This window comes from Borostomias antarcticus, assembly GCF_949987555.1.
Source record: "Borostomias antarcticus genome assembly, contig: scaffold_152, whole genome shotgun sequence".
NCBI lineage: Eukaryota > Metazoa > Chordata > Actinopteri > Stomiiformes > Stomiidae > Borostomias > Borostomias antarcticus.
Window position 1 is genome coordinate 76,592 of NW_028175978.1, and position 18,036 is coordinate 94,627.

The following is an 18,036-nucleotide window of genomic DNA, read 5'->3' on the forward strand; positions in this document are numbered from 1 at the left end:
TTGAATATAAGACGGCGCAAGACGAGCCTACTTCACTTCTGCTGGATACCACTCACGTGCGTTATCCTGAAGTCCTTGCGCTCGTATGTTTTCTCAATTAATCAGACTTACCCTGTTGGACCGAACCTGGGAAAATCCTTTTTGACTTTAGATCAAATAATTCTTCTACAGTGTCCATATTTTCCTGAGCAGATGCAATAGGCTATATGCACAACGCCAGTACTTCCTGAAATCAGACATGCTTCTCTATTTCCTGTCCTACACTATTGGATGAAGTGATTAATCAGGTGTGCCTGACTGCAGCACAATGATCAGGCACACCTGAATAATCATTTTCATCCAATAGTGAAAGGGGGGCAGGGGGGCACTGATTTCATCAAATTGTGCAAATTTTACCCGCCTACTCCAAAATGTTATACGGCGGATGCAGCCTCGCCTTAGCCTGGTAAACCAGACGTATCGCAGATTTATGTGTGTTGTTTTCACTCTAGATCCATTTTTGATCTAGAGTCTGGTTTACCAGGCTAAGGCGAGGTTGCATCAGCCAGATACAATTTTGGAGTAGGCGGGTTCTAGGAGTTGGCGGGTTCTAGGAGTAGGCGGGTTCTAGGAGAAGGCGGGTTCTAGAAGTAGGTGGGTTATAGGAGTAGGCGGGTTCTAGGTAGTCTGGGGCCAATCGCTTTGCATTTTACCAGTCTAGGGCAGGTCTATGCATCCGCCGAATCCAGTTTTTGAGTAGACGGGCTTTAGACAGGATCTGAAACTGATAGTGAAGGGAAACCTAGCCTTGCTGCATCGCAGGTTGACGGTTGGGCTTGTTCTTGGAAGCGGGGATCACTATCCGCTTAGACCGGAAACCACAACTGCAAAGCGAATAGGCCCCAGGCTAAGCTGTCCCGAGGAGACCCTGGTGATGCGAGGTTAATGGCCACGCCCTTCCCTCTCCACTGTGGAAACGACCCCCCCCCCCCCCCCCCCCCCGTCGGTACTAAGACAACCTGTGAGTTCCAACCCAAAGCTGTACTGTTTTTATTTTCATGTTTCTACCAAGATCTACTGCTTTCTTCGCCGGTGTCCAGACGTTTGAATCCACCCACTAAAAGTCTCTGATTCTTGAAGTTCTCAACGGAGTGTAACGAGTTGTCAGTTCTGTCTGATATCAAGCTACTGCTTTCTCATCAAGGGTGCAGAAAAAGATGGATCTTTAAAACATAAAAAGGCTCTGTCCAGTTCTGTCCAGTCACCCTTGATATCCCTCCAGTCCTGCAGACTGTTCCAGTTCCCTTCTGACTGGTTGGAAAACGATCCCTAGCAGAGATAACCAGAGAGGTAGAACTAGTATTCAGGCTTGACGCAGGCAGCGGTCCGCTGTACAAAGGGGAGCCTCCGCCATGACAGCCATAGTTCTGTTAGAGCCGGCTGTAAGAAGGATATGAGCTAGGGGTTGTTTTTGGGCCGGGTTGTGAAGTGAGAGTGGATGTCTCTCTTCACAGTAGCAGTTAATGTTCACTCTTTAGCTCTGATCCGTATACGCCCCAGACAATAACTCACATCTCCAATAAATATGGATGCATTTATTGTTAGAAACATTATTTTTAATACATCACACAGCTAATACAAATGGAATAAAAAAGATACATCGATAGCAGTATTGTATATCGCTGATGTTACTTCCAACGTCAGCTTTGAAACTGACTTGGGAGGAGAATAACAAGGTTATCTCGTCAGTATCGCTGTGTAGTCATAATCCAGGAAAGAGAAAGCAGAGATTTATCAAATATACAGACACTTGATTATATTCATATATATATAATATATATATAACATTGCACATTTAAGAGTTAAAACAGGTCAAAAAGAACAAGTGTACACAATATACATGAAGGCACGGCGGTAGAGAAGTCCTGCGTATCTTTGGGAGGAGCTGCCGCCCGCGGAGCTCAGTGAAATGCTGTGGGTCGTTGAAACGACGTTGCAGGAACGTTACAAGACCGTCGGTTGAGGGAAATACATAAAGCACCTTCTGAATCTACTACAACTTTGCCAAAGAGTGTCACGAACCTGGAACCGTTCTTACTGTCTTAATATTTATTTTTCCAGAAGTACAACAGCGTATGAAGTTGCTCTAGCAAAGGTTTGCGTTCGTTTTCATAACCAGGCACTTGTGTGACATCGATGTCTCTGGCAAAGTCCTCTTCAAACAAACACGCCATCGCATTCAAAGACAGAACTTGAAATGCTTTTGACTACTGAGTTGAATATATTTACATATTTTGGTAACGCCAAAGATAGTAAGGATCACCAGTTAGCAGTCCCAGAGTTTTCCTAGGCAAAGGAGTGGGTCTAAATGAAGCTTGACCCGTTCAAATACAACAGCGGTCTCCTGTGGTCTCTCCATCCATGCTGCCTTTTTACATTCTGACTGTCTGCTCACCTTCCTCAACACGTACAGGAACTGCCTCGGTGACATCGAATGGGACGCCTTCCCCGTAACGAAGCGTTAGCACGGCATCAGAAAGACAGTGCAAGCTGGTTAGCGCTACAGTAAGAGCTGTGTTATATGCGTTTCCTTGTCCAGCCCAAAGAGTCCCAAAGCATTTCTCCAAAACGAGGCTGGCTGTCTTGGCAGGGCGATCGCTGGCCGCTCTCGACCTCTCCAGGCCGTCGGCGGGTGACCAAAGGTTAAAGGTTGAATGGGTCAGGGGGCAAAGGCCTCACCAGGCACTGCATTGGCTGCCGTGGCTGCTGACGGACTGGGAGTTGCTGTAACGTTTCTTGACGATCATGCTGATGTAAGCTTTCATCAGCTTGGCAATGTCCATAACCTAGGGGACAGAGCAGACAAGGGTCAGGACTTGACGGTTCTTACTGTCTCAGCTAAGAGACGTGGACACTCTCAATGATGCGCATTCAACCGCAGACCCACAATACAAGCTCCATTCATAACACATTGCGACTGTGTATAAAAGCCATCAAATCAGATGTTTTCTCAGCCTGTGTTACCAAATGGCGGGAAAGCCCTCTAACTCAGGAGTGAATGATGTCTAAATAATGACGTCTAAATACGTCTAAATACATTTTCTACGTGACTGGATACTAAACATTCCCAAAACGGAGGGATTCTCAGCATCTACATACCAGACTGGTTTCAAACAGCAGTTCCCGGCCCTCCACGGTCATCTTGTAGGCGTTTGCCAGCGGGGCCCCGAAGGAGAGGATGAGCTCGTAGGGGAACACCTCCAGTGGCCAGGGCTCGCCGCGCTTGTAGACCGAGATGGCCTCCTTGCTCACTCCCAGCCACAGCTCCAGAGGGAAGCTTCCGTCCCGACACTGGACAACAGGACACAGTCAGAGGGGATGTATGCATGTGTTGCGGTTCCAGGTCAATGATCAGGAAATCTTCTTGAAACATTTACCTCATACTCACTGAGGACCAGAATATGAAAGGCCCCCATGACAAATGTCATATTAAAAGCGTTTTTTCCCTCACCACAGAATCAGGGTAGTGGATGGGACGGACAGAACTCTCACCTCCACGTTGAAGAGTGTGGAGCCGTAGCCGGGCCACTCTTTGACCAGGGCCATGTATTTGACCATCGCCTGCTCCTGGCTCATCCCCTGCAGCTTCTTCCACTTGTCCAGCAGGCTGGCCCGGGCCGCGGCGATCTCCTCCCTCATCCACCCCTCCAGCGTGTTCTCCTCCTCCAGCTTCTGCCGACTCAGCGACCCGCTGCGGAAGCTCCTCCTCAGCGTCCCCTCCAGGAAGCTGGAGCGCTTCTTCTCCGTGGTTCCGGAGCGTTCCGCCACAGAGCCCGTGCCCGGCGCGAAGGTCTTCGCCGAGTTTTGGATGCGGGCGCGCAGCCGGGCCATGGGGAACATCTGAGACATCTCAGGCACGGCGGACTGGGAGTTGTAGTCCCAGAGGAGGTATTGTAGTCTCAGGGCAGCCAGGAACTGGAGAGTCTCCTCTGGGGCTGGGTACTGGCCTCTAATGACTGCCTCATGGGCCTGGAGGAGAGAGAGAGAGAGAGAGAGAGAGAGAGGGTGAGAGAGAGAAGGAAGGAAGAGAGGTGGAGTGAAAGAGATGCAGTGTGAATGAATGTAGGAGAAACGAGGGGGAAGGAGTGGATAAGGCATGCAAAGATGGCGGCCCATTCATCCAATGAAAGTTGTTAAGTGGCGCATGAAGCAAGCCCCCATGGCCAGGAACAGCCAGTTTTTGGCGTAGTTGCCAAGCTCGGTATTGCAAGTGGCGCCAAGAACCTGAAACCTATGAGGAAACTGAAACCTAAATCCCCTACTACACTGAAGTTACAGTAATATGGGTACTGTAGAGCCACCTATGAATGAATCATGGTCAAAATTGAATGGTGAGTTCCTTGACCCATGCTGCACCCCTCCACCGAGTTTCATGCATATCGGGCCGGTAGTTTTTGTTTAATCCTGTCTGCCTACAGACACACACACAGACAGACAGGGGCGAAAACATTACCTTCCGCCCTGCGGGGCTTTGCCCTGGAGCGGAGGTAATCATTCCAGCCACCGACCATTGCAATGGTAGGAAACACATGTATTTTAAATGTGAGGATGATGATTGAAGTTTATACCTGCTCAAACATGAAGGCAAACTCAACGCTGTCCCTGGGAACGTTGTCAGTGTCCAGGAAGCAGTAGAGTTTGAAGTAGAACTTCCAGCCAGTGTTCTGCTCTTCTTGACTGGCAGAGAGCCTTCAGATGGGACAAACTGTGTTAAGAGTGTATTCAAGAATGCCCAAGCAAGTTCACACACACACACACACACACACACACACACACACACACACACACTCACACACACACACACACACTTACTTTTCAAACTTGGCGAGGATGTCGGCCACCACGGTGCGGTTCTCGATGGCTTTGTCAGTGGTGTCGTTGTGCTCGAACAGGGCAAACATGTTCCTGCTGTCCTCCATAGCCAGGCCTCTGATCAGCTTCTCCACCACCTGGGTCACACACACACACACACACACACACACACAGAATGAGAGAGTTAGAATGAGGTATCAGTGTTGCTGTCTATGCTCAATCTGTTTTCAACCGAACTATGACTATCGGATAGCAGGGCGGTACACCGCGACCGCGTCAACAATAGGGCTGGGTTTAATGATTCAGAATCGATTCATGAATCCCAAAATGTATCTTTTATTTAATGAATAAATTAAGGATTGAATAGTTCATTAATTCATTCAATGATTCATTCATTCATTCATTTTTGGAAATCAGTATCGATACCCAGCCCTAGTACTGATGTGTTGCATAACTTGGCAGTCATGTAATTAAGGTTACAGCTAAAAAAATAAAAAGGTTTTAGTAACACTAACCGAATCGATATTGAATCAAATCGAATCGTGATAATCGATTCCGAACCTTGTGAATCGGAATCGAATCGATTCTTGAAATTCGACTGGATACCCAGCTCTAGTCAACAATCACTCAAACAAATCGGTTAAAAATGTCTCACGTATGCCTCCTGTACACACTATGTAACTACATGGGCGTGACCCCGCCCCCTCCGGACTCCCCCCGCCCCCTGCGCCCCCCCCCCCCCCCCACCCCGCCCACCTCTCCGGCCGTGGTGTGGGAGTTGATGGTGATCTTGCAGGATCCTCCTCCGTGGCAGTACACCGTGGTGGTCATGTCCTGGCGGGCCACGATGGCGCGGACCTCCTCCTGGGACGGCACGTGCTCACGGGGGCGCGTCCTCCGCAGGGCCTCCAGGGAGAAGGAGGCGCAGCGCTCCATCTCCGTACCGGGGAAGAGCTCCCGCGTCCTGGGGAGGGTGGAAACACACACACACACACACACACCGACCATGGTTAGACATTCCTTGTCGTTTTTTTTACCATTCGTGAGCCAACCGTATATCATGACTTTTCGTTCCTGCAAAAACTAAATGTATTTCATCTATTGAATCGCTCTACACAGAGAGAATTTCATAACAATTTCTCTCTGGACTGGACGAAACTTGGAACCCCGACTGCCCCACTGGGGAACCGCCCGGGGAAACGACTGCCTCCCGAAAAACGACTGCCCTGCCGGGCCTGGTCCCCGGACAGGTTAGTGTTAGGGTTAGGGTCAGGGTTAGGGTTAGGGTTATACGAAAATGATAAGAAAATCGTTCAGTGGAGAGCGATTCAATAGATTAATATTCGTCCTCGGGAGCGAAAATGAGTGAGACCGCCCTGCGTGAGCAGACCCCAGCGTCTCAAGCGGTGGACACGCGGAGGTCCTCACCTCTTGAAGTGGAACTTGAGGTAGCGGAGGACGGAGCGCGAGGGTACGAAGGTGCAGCACATGCAGGCCAGGATCCTCCAGCTGCACAGGTTCCCGGGGCTGCCGGGCTGGGGGGGCCGCGTGGTCTGCTTAACCAGCTGGCAGTAGAGCTCGTCCCGCAGGGGCTTGAGCTCCTGGCCCGTCCGCAGCACGCCCTGGATGATGGGCACGGGGTCGGCCACGCCCTCCAGGTGCTGCAGCGAGTTGAACACCTTCAGGGCCTCCTCCTGCAGGGTGGTGTAGCCCTTGTGTCTCAGAGCTGGGGGGAGGATCAGATAAGATACAGTTCATGATTGGTTGATTGGTTAATTGATGGATTGATTGATTGATTGATTGATTGATTGATTGATTGATTGATTGATTGATTGATTGATTGATTGATTGGTTGATTGATTGACTGATCAAGCACACTGATCTATACACACTGTGGCGCAATGCGTCAGGCAACTGTTGTTCGCAGTGTGTTTTTGTATTTGTCCCTACATCAATACAACATTCAAGATCCGATTTATTGTCCATGTATGTAGTGCACACATACTAGGAATGTGTGTAGGGTAATAGAATGTGATGAGCGCACAGCTGGTGTGGATGTCTCCGTAGGGCAGAGGTAGCAGGGGAGAGTGGAGCGGGTGGTGGCTGTAGCGAAGGATGGGGTTCCTCTTGTAGATCTGCTCCACCACTTCTGAGTTCAGACAGTTCTCCTGTGAACACACGCGAGGGGTTCAGATCGCAAACAGACGTCCTGGTTCACATGTTGGGTGTATTTACGGTCAGGGGAGCCCTGTTAGGTTTCTGTGTGTTTAACCGCGGTGTGTTCGTCCTTTTGTAACTGCGCCTGTAGATTGTGAGCCATTAGCACGTGCATTTGAACGTCAGTTCTGATGGTCTGTTAGTCATGTCTACAAGAAGGCGGAGTGAAAACCAGGTCCGGGTGATCGTAAGTAAGTAAATAAACTTTATTTATATAGTTTACTAACTAACTAACTAACTAACTAACTATCACCCGGAACAGGTCTCTGTAGACATGACTAACAGAGCATCAGAACATGATCCCATGATGGATGGTGATCGCCCTCTTTACCTTGATGTCGTGGATGAGCTGCTGGGTCGGGGTGTCGATGGGGACCTTGGTGTCGATGGTGTTCTGGATGGCGCTGGCCCAGCGCGTGGCCTCGTTCAGCAGCTTACTGTAGAGGTGGTACGAGTGCTTGCGACCGTACACGGTCAAGTTCCAGTAACCTGGGGGAGGGGCACGAGGATTTAGGACATGAGGGGGCGTGGTCTGTTTAAACCACCGATTCTCAATAAGGCTGGATGGATTGTGTTCTACGTAGCATTTCCTTAATCAGACACTCTAACGTAGCATACTAGCATACAAGCATATCGTTACATGAAAATAACACGGCGTTGTGTTTGACTAGCATGCTAATTGCGTGACACACAATAACATGAGAGGCGTGTCGTAAAACGCTGCAGAATGCTAACAGCGTGTCGTTGCGTAGAAACACTGTAGCATGTTAGCATGTTAGCACGTAGCACATTCTGACCCGTCTCTTTGAAGACCTTCTCGTCCGGCTGCACCACGGAGCACAGGCTGTTGATCACCAGGGTGCCCAGCTTCAGCGCGTTGCGCTCTGAGCTCTTGTAGTAGTCCAGGGAATTGTGGGTAAGCAGGAACCAGCGTTTCTTCAGCTTCAGGGAGGCGCGGCTGCTGTTCTTCATCTCCTTGTGGAGCCAGCCTGAGAGAGAGAGGGGCGACAGACCCAGGGAGAGTGAGGTCGAGCACAAACAGGCCGCAAGAAACACCGATACTAACGTCGCCCACAAGAACACACTGTTAATAAAGTAACGTTATCTAACCCTGACCATTGATCCGCTGTAGGCTAAACCCTAATTTTACGTGTGTGTGTGTGCGCGCGTGCCTGTGCGTTTCTGTGTGTGTGTGTGTGTACAGCAGTAGTGTGTGTGTGTGTGTGTGTGTGTGCGCGTGCCTGCGTGTTTGTGTGTGTACAGCAGTAGTGTGTGTGTGTGTGTGTGTGTACAGCAGTAGCGTGTGTGTGTGTGTGAGTGTGTGTGTGTGTGTACAGCAGTAGCGTGTGTGTGTGTGTGTGTGTGTGTGTGTGTGTGTGTGTGTGTGTGTGTGTGTACAGCCGTAGCGTGTGTGTGTGAGTGTGTGTGTGTGTACAGCAGTAGTGTGTGTGTGTGTGTGTGTGTCCTGACCCCGGACGATGAACTCCTGTCCCTGGACGCGTGCGTCCCCCTTGCAGCGCTGCAGCAGGGTGATCCAGTGGTGCATCTCCTCCGGCGTGTCGGCGTTGCAGTGGAGCACCCTGTTAGCCGTGATCATCACGAACGAATTGGGCCTGGGGGGCGGGGACACAAAACGTTAGATTTGATCACAACAACAACAACAACGACAACAACAACAACAGCAGCAGCAACAACAGCAATAACAACAACAGCAACAACGACAACAACAACGACAACAGCAGCAACAACAACAGCAACAACGACAACAACAACGACAACAGCAGCAACAACAACAGCAATAACAACAACAACAAAAACAACAACAACAACAAAGGAAAAACATGTACATCCCTCTGGCGCTCTCTGGTGAAAGCGAGGTATTTCATCAGTCATCTATGTACTGGACATCCTTATTGAGGTATTGCTGATGGTAGTACTGGAGTGTGATGGTAGCTGATGCACTGATGGTTACTGTAGTGTGATGGTAGCTGATGTACTCATGGTTACTGCAGTGTGATGGTAGCTGATGTACTCATGGTTACTGCAGTGTGATGGTAGCTGATGTACTCATGGTTACTGCAGTGTGATGGTAGCTGATGTACTCATGGTTACTGCAGTGTGATGGTAGCTTATGTACTCATGGTTACTGCAGTGTGATGGTAGCTGATGTACTCATGGTTACTGCAGTGTGATGGTAGCTGATGTACTCATGGTTACTGCAGTGTGGTGGTAGCTGATGTACTCATGGTTACTGCAGTGTGATGGTAGCTGATGTACTCATGGTTACTGCAGTGTGATGACTCTTACCTCTCAGGGTTGTCTGAGGCACAGACCGAGTCTATCATCCCTACATCCAAGGTTCCCTGAGAGAGAGAGAGAGAGAGAGAGAGAGAGAGAGAGAGAGAGAGAGAGAGAGAGAGAGAGAGAGAGAGAGAGAGAGAGGAAAGAGAGAGATAGAGATGGGGGAGAGATAAACCTTTATAAGAGAGACTATAAACATGAATGCACACACAAACACACACACACACACACACACACACACAACCGCCCCCTCCCCCAACAGTACAAAACCATTCCCTTCCCACTCTACACGCTTTCTGAAACCGCCCATAACAGTATTAAACCCCTGTAGGTGCAGGACTCACCACGGCATTCTGGGGGTTGGCCTGCTCGTCATGCATCTCCCTGATCTCCTGCTGCGTGGAACCGTGCACCTGACTCAGCACGCTGAACCACTGGCTGCAGCCAATCAGAGAGAGAGGGAGAGGGTGTCAGCCAATCACAGAGAGACAGGGAGAGGGCGTCAGCCAATCGGCGGCCATTATCGCGATCGGCTAACCAATCACATACGCATGTGTGCACACGCCAGACACACACACACAAAAATGGTGAAACGAACAAAGGCAACATAATGCATAGTGTCTGTCCATGACGAATGGGACGTATTGTCCCTGTGCTGTCATGGAGACGTACCTGGCGTCCTCGGCAGACTCTGCGATCAGGTGGTAGGTCCGCTCCGGCATCACGATGTCGATTCCATTCTCCTTCCCCGTGTTGTCCACAATCTCCCTGCAACACAGAAGAATCAGGCGCCGCTCAAACTTCAACCCCCAGACTCAGGAAAAGGATACGGACCCGGGTTAGGGTGAGGGGGAGGGGATCTGAGCCCAGGACTGGTGTGTGTCTGTGTGTGTGTGAGTGTGAGTGTGCCTGGGTCCAGGTAGAGGCAGGGGTCGGGGGTAGGGTGGGGTTAGGAAAAGGATACGGACCCGGGTTAGGGTGAGGGGAAGGGGGACTGGGCCCAGGTCCAGGCCTAAAGCCGGAAGTGGACTGGTGTATGTGTGTGTGTACGTGTGTGTGTGTGTGTGTGTGTGTTAAGAGTATAAGAGGGAGAGACACTAGGGAGGATGACAGGGTTAGTGGCTGTACTGGACATCCACAGCAGACACGGGGGTATCTATCGGACTCAGGGTGGTCTGCGGGTGACAGGGGGGCATCTACTGGACCTGGTTAGAAGTTCGGGGGGAGAGAGAGAGGCACTAGGGAGAGGGGAGGCTTACTTGGCGGCGTGCATATCCAGCATGCCCTTCATCTTGTCCTCGCCGTCATTCTCAAAGTACATGAGCTTGCTCTGGCGCAGGACGAACCAGCGGCGCTTCCAGTTGCGGCGGGACAGCGTGGACGAGCCGCCGCCCTTCTTGTTGAGCCAGCCCTGCTTCAGCGCCTCCTGCTTGGCCCGGAACCACAGGAACGTCTCATCCTTCAGCACGCACCAACGCCGGCGCCACGTGTTCATCAGACCGCCTGGGGGGGGGGGGGGGGGGGGGGAGAGAGAGAGGGAGAGAGAGGGAGAGAGAGGGAGAGAGAGAGAGACCATGAGGAGATGGATCCTTTCCTGACTCAGAATAAAGGAGAGACAGAGTGTCATGGAGGGGAGCCAGGGTGAAGAGGAAGGTCACGCTCCACACCTCCATCTGCTCCTCTGAGCCCCTCATGAGACGGGGAGCAGCCAGGCGTGGGGGGGCGGGGGGCATGGTGGGGGGGTACCCAGCCAAACCCACTCTGAACCCTTTCCAACTCCCCTGCTCCCTTCCTCTGCCCTCCAGGTCATCTCTGACATGATTGCTATACTTCACAGGTCAGTGATTTCTACTAGGAAGAGGGGGAAAGTGTGTCCTGAGAGTATTGAGACAGGGCCTCTACCTGGTCCTGAGAGTATTGAGACAGGGCCTCTACCTGGTCCTGAGAGTATTGAGACAGGGCCTCTACCTGGTCCTGAGAGTATTGAGACAGGGCCTCTACCTGGTCCTGAGAGTATTGAGACAGGGCCTCTACCTGGTCCTGAGAGTATTGAGACAGGGCCTCTACCTGGTCCTGAGAGTATTGAGACAGGGCCTCTACCTGGTCCTGAGAGTATTGAGACAGGGCCTCTACCTGGTCCTGAGAGTATTGAGACAGGGCCTCTACCTGGTCCTGAGAGTATTGAGACAGGGCCTCTACCTGCTGGGGGACTGTCACTACTCATGGTCTTGGCCTTGTTAGTGTGAATGCTGTAAACATTCACACTATTGTTATCCAGTTCTTTATAGTTAGGTGGGCTGGCTTGCAGAAGCTGGTGGAATGTTCAGTATCATTATGTTTTTAGAGTGGTGGCAGCAGTTGCTTTGAAAATATTCACACATTTTGTAAACTGCTGGCACTCCTACAGTTTTGGACGTTCACACACATATTATATATCAATATGTGCACACAACTGTGCTGATTCGTACAACGTAAGTATCTAAGATGTGTGACTTACAGTTTTCGCTGTATGACGATTTGTTCGGCAACTGTGCTCCTCATTGAAACGTATGGCAACGCACTCTAACTTTTGAGCTGTTCATTTTGTATCTTTACCCTTTTTCTAATTTGTCGCTATGCCTACAGTTTTAACAGCTCACACACATATTTTATGTCAAAATGTTCACACAACTGTGCTGATTCGTACAATGTAAGTATCTAAGCTGTGTGACTTATAGTTTTCGCTGTATGATGATTTGTTCGGCAACTGCGCTCTCCATTGAAACGTATGGGCCCACACTAACTTTTGAGCTGCTAATTTTGCATTTTTACCCTTTTTCTAACTCGTCGCCATGCCTACAGTTTTTAAGCTACACAGACATATCATAGCCTAAAATGTTCAGCATTTTCTCCGGATTCCTACGGTGTCAATAACTAGGCTGTGACCTTTATACTTTTTGAGAGAGAGCTGTCTGAAGCCGGCATGCCTTTCCATTGAAGTGAATGAGAGGATGCTCACAGTGTCAGTTGGGATTTGAATTCACCCTTTTATGACTACTGTGGTAGCATTCATATTCCTTCCTTCCTTCCTTCTTTCCTTCCTTCCTTCCTTCCTTATATTCAAAGAAATATTCAGAATGACACTCTTTTTCAGGCTGTAAACTCAAATTAATAATAAATTAAATTAAATTAAATTCTCCTCTTTCAGCTATTGAACTCAATAAAACTATGAGTTATGACGAGTGGTTAAATCAATTTTCAGTGTAGTACTAGCTGTACTTATAACAAACACATACTACTTCTCACTGCAACTGCTTCTCACTTCAACTTCCATACAAAACCTCCACAGCTACTGCTCGGCCCCGGAGTGGGCTATAGACACACGGTCTCCAATGAGGGGTGCCTGGCAATCACTGACCTCCTCCTGACTGGCTCTGGAGACGGAGTCTCGCCATCACGCCATTATCCACGCCACAGTCCCCACATCTCAGCCCCTGAGTTGGCTAAAGACACAGCTTTCACAGTTGCGTGCATGTGGGTGGCCTGGAGCATGTGGGTGGCCCGGAGAGCAGTACACTGTCCTCGACCGGCTCTGACCCGAGGGGGCGGAGTCTCGCTCCCAGGCCACTACCACACCACGGACCTCACAACACAGCCTCTGAGGCGGCTAAAGACACGCGGTCTTCACTGGTGAAGGCAGGTGAGTAGCCCGACGGGGCCTTCACTGTCCACGACCGGCTCTGACCCAAGGGGGCAGAGTCTCGCTACCACGCCACTAAACACGCCACGGACACCACAACTCAGCCCTTGAGTGGGCTAGAGACACATGGTCTTCATGGGTGGGTGCATGGAGATTGCCAAGAGATCACTGTACTGTCCCCGATCGGTTGTGACCCAAGGAGGCGGAGTCTTGCCCCCACGCCACTATCCACGCCACAGACCCCACAACTCAGCCCGAGTGAGCTAGAGACACACGGTCTTCACCAGTGGGTGCAAAGAGATTGCCCGGAGGTCAATGCACTGCCCCCGACCAGCTCTGACCCAAGGGGACAGTCTTTCCACCACACCACCATCCACGCCATGGACCACAGAACTCAGCCCATGTGGGCTAGAGACACACGGCCTTCACCGTTTGGTGCAAAGAGATTGCCCAGAGGTCACTGTACTGTCCCCGACAGGCTTCCAAGCTTTTAAGCTATACATTTCATAATTTATTCCATCTTTCAGCTTTGACAGTATTACTCTATTGCTCATCTTTCAAGCTAAAGACTAAAGGCTTAAACTACTCAGGTTGAAAAGTTTAAAAGTATTTAAGTTCTTAGCTTCTTTAGGTAATGCAGTTCCAATTCTGGCAGTTTCACATTTCAGCTAAGCTTCCAGGTTCTCCATCTTACAAGCTTTTAGCAATACATTCCATCATTTAGTCCATGTTTCAGCTTTGACAGTTTTACAGTTTATCTTCCACCTTTTGTAGCAATGTATTTCAGTTTTTAGCTTCTTTAGGCAATGCAGTTCAGCTTCCAATTCTGCCAGTTTCACATTTCGGCTTCCAGGCTTTTCAGCTTCCAGGATTTTCAACCATTCAGGTGTGATGCATTTGACATTTCAGATTTTTCACATTCATGCATTTTCAGCAATGCTTTTGCTATTCCATTCAACTGCTCAGCATTCACATGCAATTTTCTAGTTAATGATTGCAGTGCCATCTAGTGGATACCCACTAAACCCTAAAAATGATCTTTCAGTCAGATTTGAAATGACAGCTCCGGTATAATGGGTATAATGATCAACTGTGACAAAATTCAATTACATTTTAGTGATAAAATGATCACTAAAACCGTGCTTGATTTTTTTGCTTTGAAAAACTCACTGTAAATGCTCTCCAGCATCAAACAAAGTTAGCAACACTCTCCAAGACACATTATTTTTTAATGCTTAAGCAAACAACAATTGCTTTGTGCTGCTAATTTTATTTGTGGTTTTCAATATGAAAATGATTTCAGTGTCTAGCAGTCGTTTTTGAACATTTTCAGCATATTTTAACAATACCACAATAATACTGATAACCATGATCATTTTGGTCTCCATAATCGTGATGTGAAATTTTCATGCCGTTCCATCTCTAGACAGCACTGAGAATCCAATTCGCAACTGAATGTAACTTTGATAATATCCCAGTCAACTGTGATTCGTAGCTCATGTGTGATCTGTAGATTACGGTGTATGTAGGTGAAAAACTCATCGTGTTCAACCAGCGAATCCATGAAGAGGATGTCGTCACCTTTGATGTGGAGGAAGCTGTGGAAGTAGGGCAGCGGGACGCAGCTGTAGACCGAGTCGCGCCGGTACGACAGCTCGTCGTCCGTGTCGAACCTGTCAAAGTCGTCTTCGCTGTCCTCAAACTGAACAGAGACAGTGGGTATACGTTAGCATGATAGTGACTTACTGCACCAGCGTACTGTTCTGATCTGCAACAACCCATGGAACCTACTACCAACAGAAATGATAACCATGACACATAAATATATGTTCAAAAGACAAAGAAGGAAACACTTGGGTACTGCATGCTTGAGACACTAGATGGCGATGCTCTGGAAATGGAAATGTGTAGTTAGGTTATTAATAACCCCCCTACCCTACCCCCCACCCTCTCCACCCAGTAGGGGAGAACCGGGTCAAAAGTCGCACTTTTTGGTTTGATTCCATTTACTCCGAAATTAATAGAGATAGAGATTCCACATGTTATGACACACAACTTGCACATGTCCTTCACTATTATCAACTGTAATGTTCGTGCTAGGATATAAGAGCTTAACATAAATAGGGCGAGAACGGACCGAGTGCAATGCGACATTTGTCCCTGCCGAGCGGGACAGAAGTCTCATAGGAGAGGGGCAAACGTCGCACGGCTGCAAAATGTGTCCTATCTCTGTTTTTTGGGCATGTAATTCTCTTTACTTTCAACGAATGTATTATTAGACATAATATCATGTTTGTATCAAAGTAATCAATGTTATAGGTTCAAAATCCATAGAAATAATGCGGGGTTAACAGCAATGTTTGGCGATAGGATAGCCTATCGGCAGGAAATAATTTATTAGACGAATGGTTAGTCTGCACTAGTCATTTCCTTGTCTCGTTTCCACTTGAATATAACAGCCTATGAGCTGTCTTTCTTCCAGGAATTTAACAGCCTATCAGCTATCATCCTTTCAGGAAAGACCACCCCTAGTTGACCTCACTTATCCAGGTGCGCGCGGAGACCCTTACCAGTCAGTTGCCAGTGCGTTCGTTCGATGTGAAATGTCAATTTATCACATCAAGTTGCGTCTGCTTCTCCACAACATTTAGGCTATAGGTAAGTGATAATCTGCATACAAAGTTGGTCAATAGCATTAGAAAGATCTTTAAGAGAGCTTTCATTTGACCTGTTCATTCTGCCCAAATGTCACTCGCGCACCCCTCTGGTTCTAAGCCATCACAACGCGACTTCTGTCCCTCTACGGGACGCGACTTCTGCCCCGCCACGGTCTCCTGTCATTTCTCCCTGGCTTGCAGGCACGACTTGATCGCACGAAACTTGAAACCTATGCTATAATGTAGCCAGCAGATGTGCTAAGAAAAGTGCATATGTTTGCAAACTAATACAAGTGAACACAATTTTACAATCGAAAAATGCTTATGAGACCATTATTTTACTTATATGGGGCAAAAGTGGTTTTCCGTCGTTCTCTCCGTCAAATATGCTGCGATCGCGCCCAAAATTTGAACGGAGCTCGTACACGGTAATATGGGCAGGCATGTTTAACCACGTGATTGCAGGTCCAGTCATTCTGGAGAAAATGGCAACGCGACTTTGGTCCCGCGCGACTTTTGACCCGGTTCTCCCCTACAGAGCCCTACCCTACCCCCCACCCTCTCCACCCAGTACAGAGCCCTACCCTACCCCCCACCCTCTCCTCCCAGTACAGAGCCCTACCCTACCCCCCACCCTCTCCACCCAGTACAGAGCCCTACCCTACCCCCCACCCTCTCCACCCAGTACAGAGCCCTACCCCCCACCCTCTCCACCCAGTACAGAGCCCTACCCTACCCCCCACCCTCTCCACCCAGTACAGAGCCCTACCCTACCCCCCACCCTCTCCACCCAGTACAGAGCCCTACCCTACCCCCCACCCTCTCCACCCAGTACAGAGCCCTACCCTACCCCCCACCCTCTCCACCCAGTACAGAGCCCTACCCTACCCCCCACCCTCTCCACCCAGTACAGAGCCCTACCCTACCCCCCACCCTCTCCACCCAGTACAGAGCCCTACCCTACCCCCCACCCTCTCCACCCAGTACAGAGCCCTACCCTACCCCCCACCCTCTCCACCCAGTACAGAGCCCTACCCTACCCCCCACCCTCTCCACCCAGTACAGAGCCCCACCCTACCCCCCACCCTCTCCACCCAGTACAGAGCCCTACCCTACCCCCCACCCTCTCCACCCAGTACAGAGCCCCACCCTACCCCCCACCCTCTCCACCCAGTACAGAGCCCTACCCTACCCCCCACCCTCTCCACCCAGTACAGAGCCCTACCCTACCCCCCACCCTCTCCACCCAGTACAGAGCCCTACCCTACCCCCCACCCTCTCCACCCAGTACAGAGCCCTACCCTACCCCCCACCCTCTCCACCCAGTACAGAGCCCCACCCTACCCCCCACCCTCTCCACCCAGTACAGAGCCATCACCAGTTCCAGGATGAGATCGGTCCTAACCCCTGAACCCCCGCTCAGGCCCCCCAGGGCAGCCGCTGAGTCGGAACACACAACCCCCCGCTGCGGGCGCGCACGCTCAACCCAGTCCAGCGCCCACACCAGCGCCATCACCTCAGCAGTGAACACCGACAGCCCATCAGGCAGCCGCCTGCCCTCGGTAAAACGCAACTGGGGGGTATGGACGGCAAAACCAGCCTTCCCACTCCGGGGGTCCACCGAACCATCTGTGAAGATCTGATACGCGAGGCCACCATAGTCCAGGACAGACCGGATCAAAGCCTGATACACCATAAGCATCGTCCCCCTGACAGCCCCCCAATCACTCCCCGCAAGGCACCTCAACACATTCACCACCTTCTCACACCTCTCCACCGTTCTATCAACACATTCACCACCTTCTCACACCTCTCCACCGTTCTATCAACACATTCACCACCTTCTCACACCTCTCCACCGTTCTATCAACACATTCACCACCTTCTCACACCTCTCCACCGTTCTATCAACACATTCACCACCTTCTCACACCTCTCCACCGTTCTATCAACACATTCACCACCTTCTCACACCTCTCCACCGTTCTATCAACACATTCACCACCTTCTCACACCTCTCCACCGTTCTATCAACACATTCACCACCTTCTCACACCTCTCCACCGTTCTATCAACACATTCACCACCTTCTCACACCTCTCCACCGTTCTATCAACACATTCACCACCTTCTCACACCTCTCCACCGTTCTATCAACACATTCACCACCTTCTCACACCTCTCCACCGTTCTATCCACATGCACCCTCCAGGTCAGCCTCTCATCAAAGTACACCCCCAGAAACCGAAATACCTTAACCCTCTCCAGTGGCTGCCCATACAGGGACAACCCCAGCCCTCCCCCCTTCCGCTTGCGCCCAAACACCACCAT

General features: G+C 50.1%; 1 protein-coding gene across 1 annotated transcript; it reads right to left on the reverse strand.

The window, feature by feature from the left end:
- Positions 1 to 2,303: 2,303 nt before the first annotated feature.
- On the reverse strand, positions 2,304 to 17,407 carry LOC311328957 (unconventional myosin-X-like; the record flags this gene model as incomplete). The annotated part of the gene is made up of 17 exons (XM_084462848.1): positions 2,304 to 2,825; positions 3,139 to 3,330; positions 3,532 to 4,008; positions 4,608 to 4,728; positions 4,852 to 4,988; positions 5,608 to 5,815; positions 6,280 to 6,577; positions 6,896 to 7,019; positions 7,400 to 7,557; positions 7,866 to 8,057; positions 8,539 to 8,681; positions 9,376 to 9,431; positions 9,714 to 9,807; positions 10,042 to 10,137; positions 10,629 to 10,872; positions 14,630 to 14,750; positions 17,057 to 17,407. The coding sequence occupies 17 exons, from the start codon at positions 17,405 to 17,407 to the stop codon at positions 2,715 to 2,717; spliced, it is 3,123 nt and encodes a 1,040-aa protein (XP_084318974.1). The 3' UTR covers positions 2,304 to 2,714.
- Between the last annotated feature and the right edge of the window lie 629 nt (positions 17,408 to 18,036).